Source organism: Molothrus aeneus, chromosome 16, assembly GCF_037042795.1.
Source record: "Molothrus aeneus isolate 106 chromosome 16, BPBGC_Maene_1.0, whole genome shotgun sequence".
NCBI classification, from domain to species: Eukaryota; Metazoa; Chordata; class Aves; order Passeriformes; family Icteridae; genus Molothrus; species Molothrus aeneus.
Window position 1 is genome coordinate 15,467,651 of NC_089661.1, and position 19,933 is coordinate 15,487,583.

The following is a 19,933-nucleotide window of genomic DNA, read 5'->3' on the forward strand; positions in this document are numbered from 1 at the left end:
TCCTGTTGCTGAGGTGGTGGAAGCTGCAGCTAAAGATTGCAGCTGAATATTGGACCATTGGATACCATGGATGGAGGCTGCCTGCCTGTCCAAATCTGTTTACAGGGAGCTTCACCTTGAGCCAGAGGTGAAAACTCTCCATCTTCCATCAGATGTTAGAGTGCTCCATCCTTGGGCTCTTTGAAGGTGTGCCTGATGTTTAGTGCAGAAATGAGGTCTCTTGAGTTTTATCCTTGTTTTCTTTGCAAAACCAAGGCTGCAGGTACCCAGAGGGTCTGGAACTGCCAGCACACCCTCTGCCATTCTGTGTTTTCCCCACAGCCCAGGGGGAGTGAGGGATCCTCCTCAGCACATCCCCTTCTCTGCTGTGCAGTTAACACCAGCATTATCCAAACCAGGACACAGGGAGCTGAGCCCAGAGTCCTACACAAACCTTCTGTGTCTCACACCCCTGCCTCCTGGAATGCTGCAGTCCCCTTCTCTGTTGGTGATCCTCTGGTGACAAACCTGCCTCCCTGCAGAGCCTGCCTTTGCTGCCCTCACCCCCTGTCACCTCCAGAGTGCGACTGTGCACAGTCATCCTGGTTATTTTAATAATTTCTGCTACTAGTGGAGGAAAATAATAAAACGAATGGATACACATGAAATGGATTTACCTCATTATAACCATTCCTCCTTAAGGTTTATGTATTTAGTCAATAAATATGCTGTCTTTAAGGGAAAGACATTTATGCTTTGGCTTCTAAGCAGATGCAGCATTTCTGAGTTCCTCAGAGCCCAGGATCATAAAAATGAGGCAGCAGAGCAGAGTGAGGAAGCAGCAGGATCCTGGTCTGCTGCTCTCCTGCAGCCCAGCCAGGCTGCACTGGGACTGCCGTGTGCTTTGTCTCTGGGGAGGGCAGCAGCCCCTGAACCTCATCTTGCAGCTTTCATTGCTGGATTTCCTGCTGCCCCTGGGCCCTCCTGCATTGCCTTTGTCTGGCCCTGGCTCTGAGGTCACCCATTTCACCCAGGCCAGGCACACAGAATGCAGCTCCTGAGGCTCACGTGGAACACGAGGAAAAGCATTTTTCCCACAAGGTGCAGGACAGGAGCTCAGCAGTGTCTGGTCCATGCAGCTTTCCCTGTTCCCTGGGCAGTGCCAGGCCAGGGCCAGGGAGAGAGTCCGTTTTCCAGTGGACAGCCAGGGATCCCCAGAGCTCCTTCCAGCCAACACTCCTCAGGGCTAGGGACTGACAGCCAGGCCTTGGAGAGTGTGACACGTGCAGATGCTCATCCATCATGCCTCGTCTGAAGTGTCTGAAGCTTCTGGCTTCATTCTTCCACTTCTTTGTCCAAGCATGCATTCTGCTCATTGAAGACCTTTATTGCTCCTCTCTGCACCTTTTCCAGTCCAGCAGCAGCATCTCTCCCACAGTAACCCCTCAGTGGCTGCACTCCCAGCTGCAGTGGCTCCTCAGATCCAGTCTCCCCATGGTCTGCAGCCTCCAGTGGTGCTTTGACACCGAATGGCACCTTGGCTACGTGCTGGTGGTTGACATTCTGCCCTGGGAGACGTGCTGTGGTTAATATTCCAGCAGCAGCACTCCCTCCAAGCCAATCCCAGGGCTGCCATGGCAGAGGGGCTCTCTGGATTGGTGCTCAGTGTGTGCTCTGCTCTCCCCTCCCGAGCAGGAAGCGGCAGAGCCGGGCTCACAGAGAATTCAATAGAAGGAAGTCTCCGCACTTACGCAAAGAAATTTGGCAGAAGTTAGATAGTGAGTGCAACAACAAGTGCTGCTGCAGAGATTAGAGACATTGCAGGAGCTGGAGCGGTCGCTGGGGGAGATTTACAGAGCTTTCCATGAAGGATTAATTCTTCCAGGCCATTGCTTTGCGGGTGTGCACGGTAAGTGTGCAGGGAACGCACCTTGGAGAAGGTGATGTGCTTGGAATGTCTAGGGAGTTCAACCCGAGTGATTCCTGTCTCTGGGCACGGCGCAGGGAAGGGCACACAGCAGCGTGGCCACTCAGTGCAGCTGAAGTGCTGTGGAGGGGGAGAAGTGAACGTGAGGGCTCTGGCTGGAGTTGGGGAATGATTGCACTGACCAGAGCTGCTCTGTGTCCGCAGCCTCCCATCAGCACCCCGCGCCGCTCCGACTCCGCCATCTCCGTCCGCTCCTTGCACTCCGAGTCCAACATGTCCCTGCGCTCCACGTTCTCACTCCATGAGGAAGAGGAGGAGCCAGTAGGTATTTGGGATTGTCTCAAGGAGCAGGGTTAGGAAGCTCACTGTCAAACAAGTGACTTAGTGGGCTGTCGTGAGTGCGCAGAGCTCTCGGGGGCAGATTTTGTGCAGTGCCTGGCTCAGGCTCTTGCTTTTAACTTTGTTTCCACCACTGACTCTGCTTCCTCATGTACCACTTCCCTGCCTGGAAAATGAGGACAATGGTGAGGCTTTTCTGCTTCCCAGAAAAACTGTAAGTCTGTGCAAAGTCCTGCTTGATTCCCTGGCCCTGCAGCAGAGCAGGGCGGGTTGCAAGGCTCAGGCTGGTGGTCTGGCCCCAGGCAGCAAAAAAATACAATTCCCCGTGGATTTGGAGCCCCATCCCCATTCAGGGCTGTGTGGCACCCCACAGACTTGATTGTAAGCCCCAGGAGGGTGCAAGGAATTGTCTACATTCTGGGGGAGGAGGATACTTTAAACTGAGCTTAGCTTGTGACCCAGTAACCAACCCCAACTGGATGAATAAAAGGTCAGGCGGCGTTCTGCCACTGATCTAGGATAAGAGTTTGTTTCATATTTGGGAACCCAGGGGGCTGTGTTTGCATTTCTGAGAGCAGCACAGGATGAAAAGACAGAGGGAACTGCAGAGATTTATTGGAAATGCTCTGAAATGTGAGCATGGAGAGCTGTGGTGCTCTGGGAGGACGTGCTTGGAGCCCTGTGCTGGCTGTCCTAGTTGGTAAACAAAACTGGAGAGATGGGCCCGTTGCAGCAGAAACAATGCTGTTTCTGGTTCCTGAGGAGTGAAGGAGCCCTTCCTTCAGAATGCTTCAAAGTGCAGGCTGCTTTAAAATTGCTCTTAAGCTTAGGCTTAGTACAATTTTGACAACTCTATGCTTAGGCCAGCCAAGGAGAAAGTCCCAGCCAGTACAGCCCATGCAGTTCTGGTGAATGAATCACTGGCAGAGGAGTTGGTCTGTGCAGTTAGTTTGCTGTCAGGTGCTTATCCTGCTAGATGCTGGTGGCCCCCAGTTTGTGATGAGCTGAATGAGGGTCTCCAGCCATTCCCAAGTTCATTCTTCCCCTACTGGAACTCAGCAGATCCAGACAGAATATTATGTTGATGTAATAAAACCCTCAGTGTGCCCCAGGCTCCCCGAGGCTCAGTACTGAGGGGTTGTGTTGTTCCTTCTGCAGAGCTGCAGGCTCTTGGTTTGGACTAATCCCCGCTGTGTGTGTCCCTGTGTGTGCCCTGCAGGAGCCCCTGGTGTTTGCAGAGCAGCCCTCAGTGAAGCTGTGCTGCCAGCTGTGCTGCAGTGTCTTTAAGGATCCCGTCATCACAACCTGTGGGGTAAGGCATGGCTCTCCCAAACATCCTGGGTGAGCCACACTCAAGCCTGGACTGTCCCCTCTGTCTCTCCCAGGGGACTGTCAAGCAAAACTAGGTGGGGTGGCTTTTCCCAGGAGGGCTGGACTGTCAGCCACCCCATCCTGGCCATGTTCAGTCTCCTTGCTGTGGCTTCCATGAGGTCGAAAACTCCTCCTGAAGGGCTCTGCAGGAGCTCCTGGGCACCCCAGGAATGGCTGTGCTTCAGTTGTGAAAGAAGTGTTGCTTATAAAACAAGAATGGCTTGAAGCTTCATTTAGTTAATGCTTGCAAAGGGATTTGAGATCCTCAAATGAGAGGCACAGGGTGTTATGAATATTCTTCTGGATTCCATTTTACTGGGAGTTAATAGAAGCTGTATATTATTCCTGTGCTCCTTGTGAAGAAAGATGGCTTTGAGATGGCTCTAATGCTTCTGACGTGATCTGATCACCAGGATGGGGCTGTAGCAACAGCAGCAGAGCTCAGGATTGTTTATTGCAGTGAGGATGCCATTCCCCAAAAGTGCTGGAAGCTGCTGCAGTTTGGCTGCACCATTCCAGTAAGCAGCTCTGCACAGAGACACTGAGATTTAGTGGTTAATGTGGAAAAAAGCCCACTGCAGGAAGCAGCCTGGCTTCATCTGCAGTCCTGCTCTGGCAGCTCTGGAGGGAGCTCAGTGCAGCTGTGCTGGGCAGGAAAAGGCCATGGGAGCAGGGCAGCAGATAACAGCTCCAGAGGGGGACTCACAGCCCTGCCAAGAGCTGGCTCCCTGGCCAGGGAACGTGGCTGAGGAGGCTCCAGGGAATGCACAGGGCAGCATCAGGAGCAGTGAAATGCTGCAGCCTTTATGTTCATTAGTGTGTTAGACTGTGCTTGCTGCTTTGTCAAGTTAAACTGTCAGAACGGAGAGGGGAGCTATTTAAAGTGCTCAAATTTACAGAGCATTTAATGGGCTTACAAACCAGCTGTTCCATCTGCCTGGCAGCAGGACAGGGCTGCTCTGCTGCCTTGAGAGGGCTCCAGAGGGATGGATGTGCTGGGCTGACTGGGCAAGGACAGGGAGAGGCAGAGGGGACAGTCCAGGCTTCCCCTTCCCCCAAGGGCTTCTCAGGGGAGTGAGAGGGATGACATGGGCTACAGTGGAGGAAGAGGGAGAAGTAAAGAAACCCTATGCAGATGTGGAGGGTAGGAAGGACTTGGATGTGTTCAAGAGCAGGCTGGATGGAGCTCTGAGCCTTGGTCTGGTGGAAGGTGTCCTTGCCATGGCAGGAAATTGGAACTTGACGATCTCTAAGATCCCTTCCAACCCAAACCATTCCAGGATTCTGTGATGCCATGAATACCAGAGTGTGGCAGAACATGCCCCTGGCTTTGGCCAGCACCACGATCATGGCCTGATCCTGAATGGGAAGAAGGTCAGAGCTCCAAGCTGTGTGTTCAGGACCTGTGCTTCAGCCTGAGCAAGCAGCTGGGGTTTGCCCTGAGCTAGAACAGGCAGAGCAGCTGCTGAGGCTCCTGAGCCCCTGGCTGGGGTGTGTCCCACCTTTCCCATGGGTAGCCACAGGAATCATTTGCCCGCTCTGGTTTTACGCTGACGCTGCTGTTCCTCTCTGTCTCCACAGCACACGTTTTGCAGGAGATGTGCCTTAACATCTGGTGAGTACAGGGCTGTTCTTGTGTGATGCAGCCAGAACACTGTTATTTCCTGGTTGATTTGCTTTCACCTAAAGAGAAACCTGCAGAAAAATGTCCAAAGGGCTTAAAACAAGCTGTCAGTCAGGCGTGCCACTGCAGCAGAGAGGGGCTGGGGGCCAATGGTGCACTCTGGGGCACGGGCACTGCAGAGAGGGCTGGGCACAGGATGTTCTCAGGTCCTGGAAAATGCAGTGGATAATCCCAGGATAATACATGTCTCGCCCAGAGCTGACCCACTGATTTCAAACTGAAAGCTTTCTGTGGCTGCCTGGATAAAGAAGCAGGGGCCACGTTTGGCATCGACCCCTTCTCCCCCATCTCCTCAATGCCAGGGCTCTGGCCCCTGACTGAGCCCCACTGAGCTGCTTTAGCTCACCCAGCTCTTCCAGAACCCTGGGAGAGCCTAAGCCCCTGGCTGCTGGCCTGGGCTAACCAGCTCCTGCTTGGGTTGGACTCTGGCTGCAAAAAAAAGACTTTTTTTGGCACGAGCCTGTGCCCCTCTTGGCAAGCTTTTGTTCAGCACAGAGCCAAGCCATTGGCATTACCAGAACAGCGAGCCCTGAGGAGGCTCCCTGGGGAGTCCTACAAAGCAGCAGCTCTTTCTGCCTTAAGATTTTTGTGTTCCACATGCAAGAGGTCCCTCTGCTTTGCATGTTAATCCTCTCACTGTGCTCTGCTATATCAACCCCAGCCCAGAGATCTGTGGCAAAAGGCTTTGCAATTGCAATCCCCATGCCTGGAGTGTTCCATAAACAGCTGGATGTGGCAGAGCTCAGCTGATGAGGTGGTGATCAGTCCAAGGCTTGGACTCGATGATCTTGGAGGTGTTTTCCAACCTAAAGGATTCTGTGTTTCAGTGGTTGCTGGCAGCAGGAGCTGAGCCCAGGCCTGGGTGAGGAGCAGGTTATGGCTGGGGCACCTGGTGATTCGTGTGCACTCACCCTTCAGGCAGCACAAGGCAGTGTGCTGAATCATTGTGGCCTTCTTTCACTGGCAGCTCCCTCAATCATTATGGATTAACACAACCTGTAACTTTTCCACACCCCAAGACAAACCAAAGATGGTGGCTGGCAGGCCTTGGGTGAATATTCCTGCCTCTTTCCACGGCCACTCACGTGGCAGTTGGCTGACCCAGCCAGGGAAAGCACAGACCACAATTCCCACGCGGGGGCTCTGGGAGATGCCGGTGCCCTGTCTCAGCCCTCACTGACTGTGCCATCCTTCCCTCCCTGGCAGAGAAGTGCCCCGTGGACAACGCCAAGCTGACGGTGGTGGTGAACAACATCGCGGTGGCCGAGCAGATTGGGGAGCTCTTCATCCACTGCAAGTACGGCTGCCGGCCCGCCGCCAGCAGCAAGAACCCTGCCTTCGAGGTGGACCCCCGTGGCTGCCCCTTCACCATCAAACTCAGTGCCAGGAAGTGAGTGCTCCTTCCAGGGATCCTCTCCAGGGAAAGGGCCCTGCCAGCCTGGCCTGCCCTGTGGCTCCAGGGCCCTGCCAGCTCAGCCTGCCCGAGCTGCCCTGTGGCTCCAGGGCCCTGCCAGCCCGAGCTGCCCTGTGGCTCCAGGGCTGTGCCAGCCCAGCCTGCCCGAGCTGCCCTGTGGCTCCGGGGCTGTGCCAGCCTGAGCTGCCCTGTGGCTCCAGGGCCCTACCAGCCCGGCCCGCCCTGTGGCTCCAGGGCCCTGCCAGCTCAGCCTGCCCGAGCTGCCCTGTGGCTCCAGGGCTGTGCCAGCCCGAGCTGCCCTGTGGCTCCAGGGCTGTGCCAGCCCAGCCTGCCCAAGCTGTGGCTCAGGGGCTGTGCCTGCCCGAGCTGCCCTGTGGCTCCAGGGCCCTGCCAGCCCAGCCTGCCCGAGCTGCCTTGTGGCTCCAGGGCTGTGCCTGCCCGAGCTGCCCTGTGGCTCCAGGGCTGTGCCAGCCCAACCTGCCCAAGCTGCCCTGTGGCTCCAGGGCCCTGCCAGCCCAGCTTGCCCTGCGGCTCCAGGGCCGTGCAGCTCCTGCCAGCACTGCTGAGTTTGGCTCTGCCAGGGGAATGAGCAGGGTGGCTTCAGGGGACAGCTCAGGGCTGGTGTCAGAAGGAACACGCTGTTTTCTGCTCCCTGAGTGCCAGCACTGGGACAGGGGGTGCATTGTGAGAGCAGCCACCTCACATCTGGGATGAAACTCCATGGCTGAGGTCAAGTAGAGAACTTGGGATTCTTTTTGGAAGAGGAATTATCTTTGTTATATCCTATGAATTTGAAATCTATCTCCCTCCCCATCCCTGTTTTCCCTGTCCATTCCTGTTGTTGATGGCTGCCTGAAGACTCAGCCCATCAGCTGCAGAAGTAGATGTGCCCTGCGAAAATGTGGCCTATTATTACTCTCAGTTTTCTGGCCAAATGAGAATTTAAAGCTGGAATTGCAGTCTCAGAGGAGGAGGCTTTGGATCATCTGACAGCCTCAAGGGCTGGTTTGCTCCTCTCCTGAGGATCTGTGTTGTTCCCAGTAATTTTTGCTCATTGCTGATTTTCCCTGCCTTTTTTTCTCTCCCTGGCAGGGATCATGAGAGCAGCTGTGATTACAGGCCCGTGCGCTGCCCCAACAACCCCAGCTGCCCTCCCCTCCTCAAAATGAACCTGGAGGCTCACCTGAAGGAGTGTGAGCACATCAAGTGTCCCCACTCCAAATATGGGTAAGGAGCTGATGCTTTGGGGTGGGGAACTGCACTGAGCTCATGACTGAGCTGCTTTTGGGCCGCTGCAGCCTTGGGGTGGCCCCGAGGCTCTGAGCAGCTCTCCCCAGTGCTGTGCATTGGCCTGAGGCTGAGCTGGGGGTTTCAGGGGTTGCAGGAGGCAGCTCTGGAGCCTCGGGGTGGGAACAGGCAGGTCACGGTGAGGAGGAGGATGAGGAGGGTGAGTGCACAGGCAGCAGAGCTGGAGGAGAGTCAGCATGAAGAGAGGGGGATGAGGACAAGAGTGATTTGAGTGCTATGGCTGTGTCTTGCCAACCAGGCCTTGTTCCAGGCAAGGGAAGTGCTGATCCACCTCAGAGGGTTCCCTGTCACCCGAGCCCCAGGGCAGCCCCTGCTTGGGTTTACTGTTGCAGGAAGAGTTCACAGAAAGTTCTTCCATCACTGGCACAGGGCAGTGGTGGAGTCCCCATCCCTGAGGCATTTAAATGCCATGTAGGTGTGGCACTTGGGGACACGGGTTAGTGGTGGCCTTGGGGAACGAATGGACTCGATGATCTTAGAGGTCTTTTCCAACCTCAGCAGTTCTATGATTGCATGATCCTAAGCCATGTCTTGGCAGAGGCAGAGCAAGGCAAGTCCTGGCAGAGCAGCCCTGACTCTGCCCTGCTGCAGGCCCAAGGCAGCATCGGCTGAGGTCAGCTGCAGTTTTTTCCACTGGTTTTTATGACTCCTGGTGAGCCCAACAAACTGACACCACCCTCTGTCTCCTGCCCAAGATCTGCTTTTCCTTGCATCTTCCAAGACAGACAGTCCAGTTTGGGGCCAGTGCCCTGCTGGAAGAGTGGGAGCTGTTGGCCTCTCTTGTCCTGCAGTTGCCTCTCCCAGCAGGATCAGAGAACCATTAAAACTAGAAAGGACCTCCACGATGATCAAGTCCACCCTTTGAAGGATCACGAGCCACAGAATCCCTGCTGCTGGCAGGAGGAGCAGGACAGCTGGGGACCCACGCAGGCCTTGGAGCTCCCCTGAGGAGACAGCTGAGCAAGGAGGCTCCAGGAGAGCCCTGCTCCAGCCAGCATCTGCCTTCCCCCCAGGTGTGCATTCATAGGAAACCAGGACACCTACGAGACCCACCTGGAGACGTGCAAGTTCGAGGGGCTGAAGGAGTTCCTGCAGCAGACGGACGATCGCTTCCACGAGATGCAGGTGGCCATGGCCCAGAAGGACCAGGAGATCGCCTTCCTGCGCTCCATGCTGGGCAAACTCTCTGAGAAAATCGACCAGCTGGAGAAGAACCTGGAGCTGAAGTTTGGTGAGTGTGCAGCAGACGGGCTCTGTGCTCAGGGCTGCAGGGACAGGGCAGCTCTTGGGTGCTGCATTATGGGGTTGCTCTCCCTGCTGCTGATGGCAGCGCTGTGTTCCCAGGCTGGGGGGCAGTGGGTGCCCTCTGCCTGTTCCCTGGGGTGCCAGCAGTGGCTCTGCAGTGACTGTGGGCCTGTCCCTCTCTCACAGATGTGCTGGATGAGAACCAGAGCAAGCTGAGCGAGGACCTGATGGAATTCCGCAGGGACGCCTCCATGCTGAACGTGAGGATGGGCCCTGGCCTGGAGTTACCTGGCTCTGCCCCTGGCTGGGCTTCTCCTGCAGTGGGGGGAGCCTTTGGGGAGAGCCTTCTGCTCCAAAGCCTGGGCCTTTTGCAGGGGCATTGTCCCCAGAACGCAGGGAGATGAGCAGATCCAAGCAGTCTGGTGAATTGCAGAGTGAGGACAGGACAGTATTTTCTGAGAGGTATTTCTGGGCCTCTCCAAATACTGAGAGTTTAGTGCAGCTCTGAGGTGCTGCCAGAGCCCTGTGGTCTCTGGAGGGAGGTGCCAGAGGGACGTGGCAGTCACAGAGTAGAGCAGAGAGCTGTGGTCAGGGGATGAGTTGGCCACTCAGGAAGGGCCCTGTGGGAGTCAAGAATGCAAGAGGGGTTGGAGCAGTGGAGGGGACAGTCCTAAAGCCATGCCCAGGGCAGGCTGGCCTGGATGGCTCCACAGCTCACACAGCTTGTTGTGTTTTTCAGGATGAGCTCTCCCACATCAATGCTCGGCTCAACATGGGCATCCTTGGATGTGAGTATCCCCATTTTTGCCTGGGCTGGGTGTGGGGAGCCCAGGGAGCCCCTCCTGGCTGCTCTCACAGCTGTGCAGAGCAGCAGCACTGCCCTCCCTCCCTCACCTGGCTCTCCTCTCTGCAGCCTATGATCCTCAGCAGATCTTCAAGTGCAAGGGGACCTTTGTGGGCCACCAGGGCCCCGTGTGGTGTTTGTGTGTGTACTCCATAGGAGACTTGCTCTTCAGTGGCTCCTCAGACAAAACCATTAAGGTAAGAGCTTCCCTCTTCCATGCACCTTCCTCATTTGCACGTGGAACAGAAGCTGAGTTCATTTGTGGGGTGGGTGGATGCTGCTTCCTAAGTTTCCTCCCAAGAATCAAATGATTCTTTATGATTATAGCTGGACAAAATTATCTGCAAGGAAACATTATGTGCTAGTGAAATTGAGAGTCAAACAGAGATCTTTGCAAGGCCCTGATTAGAATCTCATTCCTGCAGCTGCTGGTTTTGCTTTATGTGGCATTTAGGGTATTCAGGACTATTTCAGCTTCTGATTTTATGTTCCTTTGTCATAAAAAGTCATCTTTGAACAAAACATTTGTCCCTGATCCAACGTGTCCTTTCCCTGTTTTATGGCATGTTTGTTTTCCTTTGTCCTGTTTTCAGTAACTCAGAGTGACAGCACTGCCCCAGTGCAGCCTCAGCAGCCCTTCCCAGTGTCACTGTGGTGGCTGCTGGCCAGGCTGGGGACCCCCTGGCTGCCACAGCTGACCCTGCCAGAGCTTTGTTGAGCTTCCTTGGTTGTAGAACCACGTGGAGGGAAATGGATATTGCTGCACATTAGGGAAGGAAAGCAGATTTTTCCCCTGCTCTGCTCTGGGCACCACATTCCCCCGTTCCTCCTGAGAGAGCCCTGTGTGCTCAGGGAAAAGCCTGTGCAGTGGCAGAGGAAGCTGTGCTGTGCCACTGGAGCCCTGGGATGGGGTGGGAGGTGCTACAGCAGGAGCCTGAGAGCTGCTCCTTTGTCTCAGAGTGTGGTGTTGGCCTGGGCTGAGGCAGCAGAGCTGGAGCAGCTGCTGGCCTGTGTCTCGTTAGCTTCAGCCTGGCCCTCTGCAGTCCTTTCCCTGTGCTAGCCAGGCCTGCAGGGCTGCCAGGCAGTGCCCAGGTGCCAGGCAGTGCCCAGGTGGCAGCCAGCCTGTTTCCTCCCCTGGCTGCTGACATCCTGCCCAGGCTCCAGCCTCTGCCCCTTGTTCTCTGTTAGGTTTGGGATACCTGTACCACTTACAAGTGCCAAAAGACCCTGGAGGGTCACGATGGAATTGTGCTGGCTCTCTGCATCCAGGGGTGAGTGACAAGGTGCACCTGTCCCTGGGGAGAGTGGGGACAGCCCTGGGGCCCCTGAGCATGCCCTCACACTTGCCATCCTCTGCCCTGCATGTGCCATGGCACTGCCCTCGGTGACCCTCTTTGTGTCATTGCAGGAACAAGCTGTACAGTGGCTCTGCTGACTGCACCATCATTGTGAGTACAGGGCACCCACAGCAGCAGGGCCTGCCCCTCCTCTGCCAGGGGGGACTGATGACCCTCCTGTGCTGGATCCACCCCTGGGGTGGGCGTGGGGCTTTCCTACAGGATGGATTTCCCACTCCAGCTCCTCCCTGGGAGCAGGGGGCTGGTGCTCTGGGCTGGGGCAGGGTGGCCTGTCCAGTTCCTCATGGGTGCTCTGCTTTGGTGGGCTGGACAGTGATCTTAGAGGGCTTTTCCCACCTAAAGCATTCCACGATTCTTGTTTGCAGGTCTGGGATATTCAGAACCTGCAGAAGGTGAACACGATCCGAGCACACGACAATCCTGTTTGCACTTTGGTCTCCTCACACAACATGCTCTTCAGTGGCTCCCTCAAAGCCATCAAGGTGCAGCTCCAGGGCTCCTCTGGGACTGCTTGGGGACCAGGGGTACAAACTCTGAGGCAGAAGTGTCCAAAGAGGAAGGAAGTGGCATTTTTGACCTGTAGGTGACCTTGTTGCTAAGGTCTCCTGAGCCACAGAGCAGCCAGCCCTGCAGAGGTTTAGCCCATGCTCTGTGCTCAAGGGAAAGCTGTTCTCTGGCTGCAAAAACACTGTATTTCTTCCAACTCTAAACCTGAGGCTGCAGCTGCAGTATCCTGGCAGCTCCTGAGTGTGTGTGTGTCCTCAGGTCCCCAACAGACCTGCCCAGATCATTGGGAATTGTGTCTGGGCTCCAGAAATGGCTGGAGATCCAAGCTGTCTGTTTTGAAACCACCTCCAAAGGATCTTGAGTCTGCCTTCCCTACCTAAAACATGCAGAAATCAGGAACAGCTTTTCAGGCTGCCCTTTAAAGCCTTGGCTAGATTCCTGTGGTTGTGCTTCCAGCTCCTGGTGAGACAGCTTATGGGCCCGTCCATCTGTAAGAGGACTGTGCTCTTTTCTTTATCTGGGGCCTGGAGTGGTTCAGCTCTGGAGAGGGCTCAAGGCTGGAGCAGCCACACAGCACGAGGAGAATTTGGGGCCTTTTGGGTTTGTCATCCCTGGCCACTTCCTGCCAATGAGCCAGGTAGGCTCAGAGCGGGGGGAGTGAGATCTGCCAGTCCCCGTGTGCCAGGGGTGGGAGGGGAGGTGCAGGGCAGTTCCTTGCTGCAGCTGTGGTTTAGGCTTTGCAGCCCGTGGCTCTGCTAGGGGAGGGTCTCTGCCAGCAATAATGCAGGCTCCAGGCTGGCTCCCTCAGGGAATGTGCTTCCTCAGCAGTTTCTGGGTTTTATCTGCAAGTCAGTGGGATCAGGCAGTTCCCATCAGGCAGGAGAGCTGGCACGAGGATGCCCACAAGAGCTGTGAGGGCCTCGGGCAGGGAGGGTGGGCACTGCTGTGTCCTGCCCAGCCCCACTGAGATTCTCCCCACCCCGTGTGTGTCCCTGCTTTCCACAGGTGTGGGATATTGTGGGAACTGAGCTCAAGCTGAAGAAGGAGCTGACAGGTCTCAACCACTGGGTTCGAGCACTGGTGGCTTCCCAGAACTATCTGTACAGTGGATCCTACCAGACCATCAAGGTGGGACTGAGCACTGGTGACACCCTGAGCCCCCTGTCCCTGTCCCTCTCTGGGCTCTGCACTGGGGCAGCAGCACCAGAGGAGCTGCTGGGATGTGAGAGCACTGCTGACACGTGGGGTTTTCCTGTGCTGATTGCATCTCCTCAGGCTGGGCCTTGGGAGCTGCTGGGGAGGCTCATGGGACAAACTGGGGCCTCAGCCGTGGCGCCTGGAGGCTGCTGCAGCCTTATCTGCACTGACACTCCTGCTGATAACGGGGGAAGGTCACTGCCTGGCTGCAGAGCTACCATAAATCCGTGTGAGGGTTCCCAGTGCCCTCCCTCCTCTGTGCTGGCTCAGGTTCTGATGAATAGGTCACCTCTCAGGGGTGAACTGTCTGGGGGACACAGGAAAATTGGAAGTTGCCCTTCTCAGTGTTAATGAATCTCTGTTAATTTGTCTGCGCTGGGTTTTAGTGCTGTCAAGGACTGGGCTGTGTGTGCACATGTGTGCAGTCACATACAAAGGGTGTGAAGTCTCCACACCACCTTTCCAGCCTGGATATTTAAAGTTGGGCAGCTAAATAAGGTAACAGAGGTTTGCTCTGCAGTGCTAAACATTCCCAGCTGGATGGGGTTGTCCCTAAAGGTGCGATCTGGGCACACGGGGAGCCAGGCTGACTCTGTGCGTGGCAGAATGGCTGCAAGGGATCTCCCCTGGGGAGTAGGGTCTCATCCTGCCTCTGCTCCATCTCTCTCAGATCTGGGACATCCGGAACCTGGAGTGTGTGCACGTGCTGCAGACGTCGGGAGGCAGCGTCTACTCCATCGCCGTGACCAACCACCACATCGTGTGTGGCACCTACGAGAACCTCATCCACGTATGGCACGGGCACAGGCCTTGGGGGTGGGCACAGGGCTTGGGGATGGGCACAGGAGAACCTCATCCACGTATGGCACGGGCACAGGGCTTGGGGATGGGCACAGGAGAACCTCATCCACATATGGGATGGGCACAGGGCTTGGGGATGGGCACAGGGCTTGGGGATGGGCACAGGAGAACCTCATTCACGTATGGCACGGGCACAGGGCTTGGGGATGGGCACAGGAGAACCTCATCCACATATGGGATGGGCACAGGGCTTGGGGATGGGCACAGGGCTTGGGGATGGGCACAGGAGAACCTCATCCACATATGGGATGGGCACAGGGCTTGGGGATGGGCACAGGAGAACCTCATTCACGTATGGCACGGGCACAGGGCTTGGGGATGGGCACAGGGCTTGGGGATGGGCACAGGGCTTGGGGGTGGGCACAGGGGAACCTCATCCACGTATGGCACAGGCACAGGCCTTGGGGGTGGGCACAGGGGAACCTCATCCACGTATGGCACGGGCACAGGGCTTGGGGATGGGCACAGGAGAACCTCATTCACGTATGGCACAGGCACAGGGCTTGGGGATGGGCACAGGGGAACCTCATTCACGTATGGCACGGGCACAGGGCTTGGGGATGGGCACAGGGGAACCTCATCCACATATGGGATGGGCACAGGGCTTGGGGATGGGCACAGGGCTTGGGGATGGGCACAGGGGAACCTCATCCATGTATGGCATGGGCAGAGGGCTTGGGGGTGGGCACAGGAGAATCTCATCCACGTATGGGATGGGCACAGAGGCTTGGGGATGGGCACAGGGGCATGGGGATAGGCACCTGGCTCTGCCCATCCCCTTGGGCACAGCACCTGGCCCTGGCTGTCCCCTGGGCACAGCACCTGCCTCTGCCCATCCCCTGGGGCACAGCACCTGTCTCTGGCTGTCCCCTGGGCACAGCACCTGTCTCTGGCTGTCCCCTGGGCACAGCACCTGGCTCTGCGCATCCCCTCGGGCACAGCACCTGTCTCTGGCTGTCCCCTGGGCACAGCACCTGGCTCTGCCCATCCCCTGGGGCACAGCACCTGGCTCTGCCCATCCCCTCAGGCACAGCACCTGTCTCTGGCTGTCCCCTGGGCACAGCACCTGGCCCTGGCTGTCCCCTGGGCACAGCACCTGCCTCTGCCCATCCCCTGGGGCACAGCACCCCCCTGGCACTGTGCGTGGAGGCAGGAACAGCTCCCAGAGGGGAGCTGGGTGGCCTCAGCCCAGTGTGATGCCCAAGCCCAGCTGTCCCCACAGGTGTGGGACATCGAGACCAAGGAGCAGGTGCGCACGCTGACCGGGCACGTGGGCACAGTCTACGCCCTCGCCGTCATCTCCACGCCCGATCAAACCAAAGTCTTCAGCGCGTCCTACGACCGCTCGCTCAGGGTGCGTGTGGGGCCGTGTGTGGGGCTGGACACGGAGCCTGGCACAGCCCAGGAGCCCCAAGGAAAGGGTGGGGGGAACCCCAGGGGCCTCTGTGTGTCACTCGTGTCACCTGTGTCACCCGTGACGTGCAGCATCCCCCCTGTCCCTCGTGGTGCTCCGGGCTGTGCTGGGCTCACGTCCCCGTGTGTCCCCACAGGTGTGGAGCATGGACAACATGATCTGCACCCAGACCCTGCTGCGCCACCAGGGCAGTGTCACCGCCCTGGCCGTGTCCCGCGGCCGCCTCTTCTCCGGCGCCGTGGACAGCACTGTAAAGGTGGGTCTGCCCAGGCTTCTCCTGCGTGGGCTGGGCTCCTCCAGTGCTGGACTTAGGGCATTAAATGAGTTAGGAGTCAAAGTGACAGGAGGGTGGGGCCAGGTGAGGGCTGAGCTCTGCTGCCAGGGAACAAGTGACCGGACAAGAGGGCATAACCTCAAACTGGGCCAGGGGAGGTTTAGGTTGGGCATCAGGAAGAATTTCTTCATGGAAAGGGTTGCTAAGGGAGGGGCTGTCCAGGGAGGTGGTGGAGTCCTCATCCTGGAGGTGGCACTCAGTGCTCTGGGCTGGGTGACAAGGTAGGGATCAGTCACAGGTTGGATTTGATGATCTTGGAGGTCATTTCCAACCTTAATGATTCTGGGAGTCTTTGAAACAAGGGGATGGTTCTCCAGGGGTGGGAGGTTTCCCTCCTGACAGTGTTGTGGATGCTGGCAGTGCAGAGGGAAGCTCTGTGGGGATGAGGAGAAGCCCACAGGGCTGCTCAGGAGTCACTGCCTGCGGTGCCATCGTCTGTCCACAGGTCTGGACGTGCTAACGAGAGCGTCACACGAGTCCTGCACACTGAAAGACCAAAAACTCTCCCCTCCATCGGCCTGTGGGTGACCACACCACTGAAACGACTGCTGCAGCTCCTCCTGCACCGACCACTGCCTGCTGCTGCTGCCCCTCGGCCGGCGGCTCTCCGGACGGCTCTGCCCCACGGACGCTCCAGGTGTTCCCTCACATCTGCCCCAGATGATTGGAAAAGAGGAAGCTCTTCCGATGCCAGTGCCCTCCTCTGCTCGTGTCCCCCCAGCTGGGGACACCCCCAGGCTGGGGCTGGGGTGACACTGGGCCTGGGGGCTCAGTGCCAGTGCCAGGACTGGACAGATCCGTGTGTCTGCTGGGCACAGGCTGGGCCCCTGTCCGTGGCAGGACTGAGCTTTAGGCTGTACCCTGGGTGGGCACCCGAACCCTTTCTGTCTCTAGTATTTAATTTACTGCCAAGGCGCCGGGCCGATCCAGCTGGGAAGAGGTGTTTCCTTGAGTAGCCAGGTACGATTTTTATGCCACAGCTAGTTCTCAAATCAAGTTCCACAAGCCCATTGTTCACCACCCTGTAATAATGGTCTCCACATTAAAGACAAAAAGCCTCCGTTGCATTTTTACTCACATTTTCTACTGTTTTTAAGATTGTAATATAGATTTGATTATTTCTTCATTGACAATAAAAGCAGAAAGAGTTGTTCCTGCCCGGTGTGAGTTATTGCAGGGGGCCAGCAGCCAGCACTGGCCCCGTGGGGTGAAAATTGAAGTGCCTGGGCCCTACACTGCACAGGGAACAGGTCCCAGCCAGGCCCCAGCACCCCACAGAGGCACCCAGGGGTGCCCTCAGACTGTGCAGCACAAACACCCAGCACACCACGAGGACTCGGGAGGGCTTGGGGACACAAACAGTGGTGGCAGCCCAGCAGGGGTTTTATTTTTTTATTTTTGTTTAAATATTTGTTGCCAGACTTGGTATAGGAGCAAACGTCTTCACAGCACCACGAGCCATCTACAATTCAGAATAGGAAGAATAAAGACGAGTAGAGGTGAAATCTAAGCACAGAAGAGCAGGGAGCAGCACCAAGATGCAGAGCTGGACAGATGGGATACGATACAGAGTCCATAACTTAATCATAAAAAATATATATATGTATATATCCATCATGTAGAACTTTATGGATTTTTTTTTAGATACATATTTTTTTTTTATTTTCAACAGATATTTTCAGGCGGGTGATTTATTTATTTTTTTAAATTATTTTTAAAGTCTTTTTTTTTTTTTGTGTTTTGTTGGTTTTTTGTTTTTTTCAAAAGAAATTTCAAAGTTGTGCCAAACACATCTGGATCAGCGACCACAACAGGAGAGACGGGGGAGAGACAGGGAAGGGAGGGAGAGGGAAGGAGGGAGAGACCACTCCACGTCTCGAGAGAAAGAAAGGAACAGCAACACTTTTGTTTGGAAACCACAAGCAAAAAATGCATTCATCAGGACTCAAGCGACTGAACCAGACTCCAACTCCAGTTTGTACAGGAATATACAGCGGAGCATCCCGCGGGACGCACCGGGCACACGCACCCCGCGTGCACACCCACGCACACCCACACGCACCCAGACACAGACCGACAGCAAAAGCGAGGAAAAGAAACCGAACCAAACCCTGAAGACACTCCAAAAGAAATGAAACACCTCCGGTGTGAGAATTAACAAAAACCTCCATAAAACAAGGCACATCCTTTGAGTTCGTAACGGTGGGAAAAGAAAGACGCGACACTGAATCCCAACGGAAAACCCGACCAGAACCGCTCGCACGTACCTTCCACCCAGAGAAAAGGTAAATATTGTGCTACTCTTAGAATGAGTTTGCCACAAGACACACAGCTTAGTATAATCTAATAGTTTTTCTCAAGCTAAAATCCAGTTTTCTCTTGATTTCTTTTAAACTGCTTTATATATAATTGCTAATATTTTTAAATCTTTTAAATATATATTTGTTAAAGTTTATTTCTTTTTTATTATTTTGGGGTTGGGGGAAATCTGCTTTATATCTTTTTTTTATTATTATTTTTTTTTCCCCTCCAATAAATTAATACTTTTTTTTTATAGCTTATCACCGTCCTGTCCCCAGGCGGGGAGGGGCCGGGCAGGGGCACGTCCCGCTGCCCCCAGGGCCACCGCCAGCCTTGCCCGCCCCCGCCAACGCCGACCGAGAAAAGAAAACAAAGTTTAAAAATCAAAATAAAAAACGGAGCAAAGAAACCCAAGTGCATTTGCCCGCCCGGCCCCGCCACCAGCAAAAGCCGTCGGTGACACGCGGCTGGCGGAGCCACCGCGCCGGGCAGGGCTTGTGCTACATTCGGGCGGCGGTGACCCGCGGTGCCGCGGCTGCCAGGGTCAGCCCGGAGCCCCCCGGAGCCCCGGCCGCGGCTCGGTCCGGAGCTTTGTGTTGCTTTGTTTCTTCTGTTGGGATTTATTTCTGTGGTTTTTGTTTTGTTTTTTGTTTTTTTGCTTCTGCAAAAGGGAGTCCTGCCGGAGCCGGCGCCGAGTCCGTGAGCACAATCCTGAGGTATCTTCTTCTTTGTGCAAACCCCGAGGGACGGGATGTCCGGGAGGGGACGGCTGTACAAAGGGGACGGGGGGAGGGCGGCGGGGCCGGGGGGTCGTGGATCGTTGTGCCCTTGTGCCCACGTAAGCCCTGAGGTTCTCGGGGCCCTGGCGCCCCTCACTCCAGCATGGCATCCAGCTGGTCCGCCAGGTCGTCGAACATGCTGCCGATGTCGTCCAGGATGCTCACGGTGCTCTTCGACTCCACGGCCGAGCTGGGGAGCGACAGAGACGCGTCAGGGCAGGGCATGGAACGGGGACACGGCACAGCCCCCTGGGCCCCTTGGCACGGCCTTCCTGCCCCTTTGTGCTGCGGTGCCCAGCACTGTGTCCCCAGCGCCGTGGCACAGTGTTCTGGCTCCACGATGTCCCCAGTGTCCCCTCCCCAAGACAGGCCCCAGGCCACCCACGTGCCGAGGTCCCCCTGCCCATGCTGCTCCAGCAAGATGTCCTTCAGTGCCACCTCCCCAGGGCAGCTCCAGCCAGGGTCCCCTGGTGCTCCACCGGTGTCCCCCGGCACCATCCCACTCCCGCCGCGGTGTCACAGCCTGACCCCTGAGCATGCTCCTTATGGCCTGCTGTGCTCGGTGGCACCGAGTGGCCTCACACCCACCCCTGCGCCCCCTTACTCTGCCGCCTGACTGTCCTCCTGCTTGATCTTCTCCTCCACGGCCTGCAGCGCGGCGGCCAGGGACGCGCTCGTCTCCTCCAGCTTCTGCTGCGCCAGCTCGGGGCCGCCGCTGTCCACGGACGGGCTGGCGATGGTGGAGCGGGGCGGCTTCACCGGCACCTGCTGGGGCTGCGCGCCGGGCGACAGGGGCTTGGCGGGGCTGGAGCAGAGCGAGGGCGGGGTGCTCGAGGGCTTGGCCGCGGGGCTCAGCTGCCGGGCTGGCGACGGGGCCGGCGTGGAGCTGGCGCTCACCGACTGGATGGCGGCGTGGGGCTTGGGGGGCTTGGGCGCCGTGGGGGGCGGCGTGGGCTTGGGGGACACCGGGGGCGGCGTGCCATGGACCCGCTTCACCTCTGCGGAGAGAAGGGAGAGGGGCAGGAGGGCGGCGGGGCCGGCGGGCACTCCCGGCGTCCGCCCCGCGGAGCG

At 56.7% G+C, this 19,933-nt stretch overlaps 2 protein-coding genes across 5 annotated transcripts in view; one reads left to right on the plus strand and one right to left on the minus strand.

Moving 5' to 3' along the window:
* TRAF7 (TNF receptor associated factor 7) overlaps nucleotides 1-16,932 on the plus strand; it is a 30,796-nt gene extending 13,864 nt beyond the window's left edge. The window contains exons 1-18 of one of the 2 annotated variants that reach the window (XM_066560661.1): nucleotides 1,771-1,888; nucleotides 2,111-2,227; nucleotides 3,465-3,557; nucleotides 5,198-5,231; nucleotides 6,507-6,690; nucleotides 7,807-7,941; nucleotides 9,036-9,253; nucleotides 9,454-9,527; nucleotides 10,007-10,055; nucleotides 10,181-10,308; nucleotides 11,300-11,382; nucleotides 11,520-11,559; nucleotides 11,835-11,951; nucleotides 12,982-13,104; nucleotides 13,844-13,963; nucleotides 15,257-15,388; nucleotides 15,585-15,704; nucleotides 16,228-16,932. In XM_066560661.1, the coding sequence (XP_066416758.1) occupies nucleotides 2,180-2,227; nucleotides 3,465-3,557; nucleotides 5,198-5,231; nucleotides 6,507-6,690; nucleotides 7,807-7,941; nucleotides 9,036-9,253; nucleotides 9,454-9,527; nucleotides 10,007-10,055; nucleotides 10,181-10,308; nucleotides 11,300-11,382; nucleotides 11,520-11,559; nucleotides 11,835-11,951; nucleotides 12,982-13,104; nucleotides 13,844-13,963; nucleotides 15,257-15,388; nucleotides 15,585-15,704; nucleotides 16,228-16,242 (1,713 nt within the window). In that variant the 5' untranslated portion in view covers nucleotides 1,771-1,888; nucleotides 2,111-2,179 and the 3' untranslated portion in view covers nucleotides 16,243-16,932. Of the gene's footprint in view, nucleotides 1-1,770; nucleotides 1,889-2,110; nucleotides 2,228-3,464; nucleotides 3,558-5,197; nucleotides 5,232-6,506; nucleotides 6,691-7,806; nucleotides 7,942-9,035; nucleotides 9,254-9,453; nucleotides 9,528-10,006; nucleotides 10,056-10,180; nucleotides 10,309-11,299; nucleotides 11,383-11,519; nucleotides 11,560-11,834; nucleotides 11,952-12,981; nucleotides 13,105-13,843; nucleotides 13,964-15,256; nucleotides 15,389-15,584; nucleotides 15,705-16,227 lie in introns of those variants that run through there. The other variant, XM_066560660.1, reaches the window with a different exon arrangement.
* Nucleotides 16,933-18,853: 1,921 nt separating this feature from the next.
* Nucleotides 18,854-19,933, minus strand: part of CASKIN1 (CASK interacting protein 1) — a 29,983-nt gene continuing 28,903 nt past the window's right edge. For all 3 annotated transcript variants that reach the window (XM_066560698.1, XM_066560699.1, XM_066560697.1), the window contains 2 exons: nucleotides 19,467-19,860; nucleotides 18,854-19,052 (listed from right to left, as the gene is read on the minus strand). In XM_066560698.1, the coding sequence (XP_066416795.1) occupies nucleotides 18,956-19,052; nucleotides 19,467-19,860 (491 nt within the window). In that variant the 3' untranslated portion in view covers nucleotides 18,854-18,955. The remainder of the gene's footprint in view (nucleotides 19,053-19,466; nucleotides 19,861-19,933) is intronic.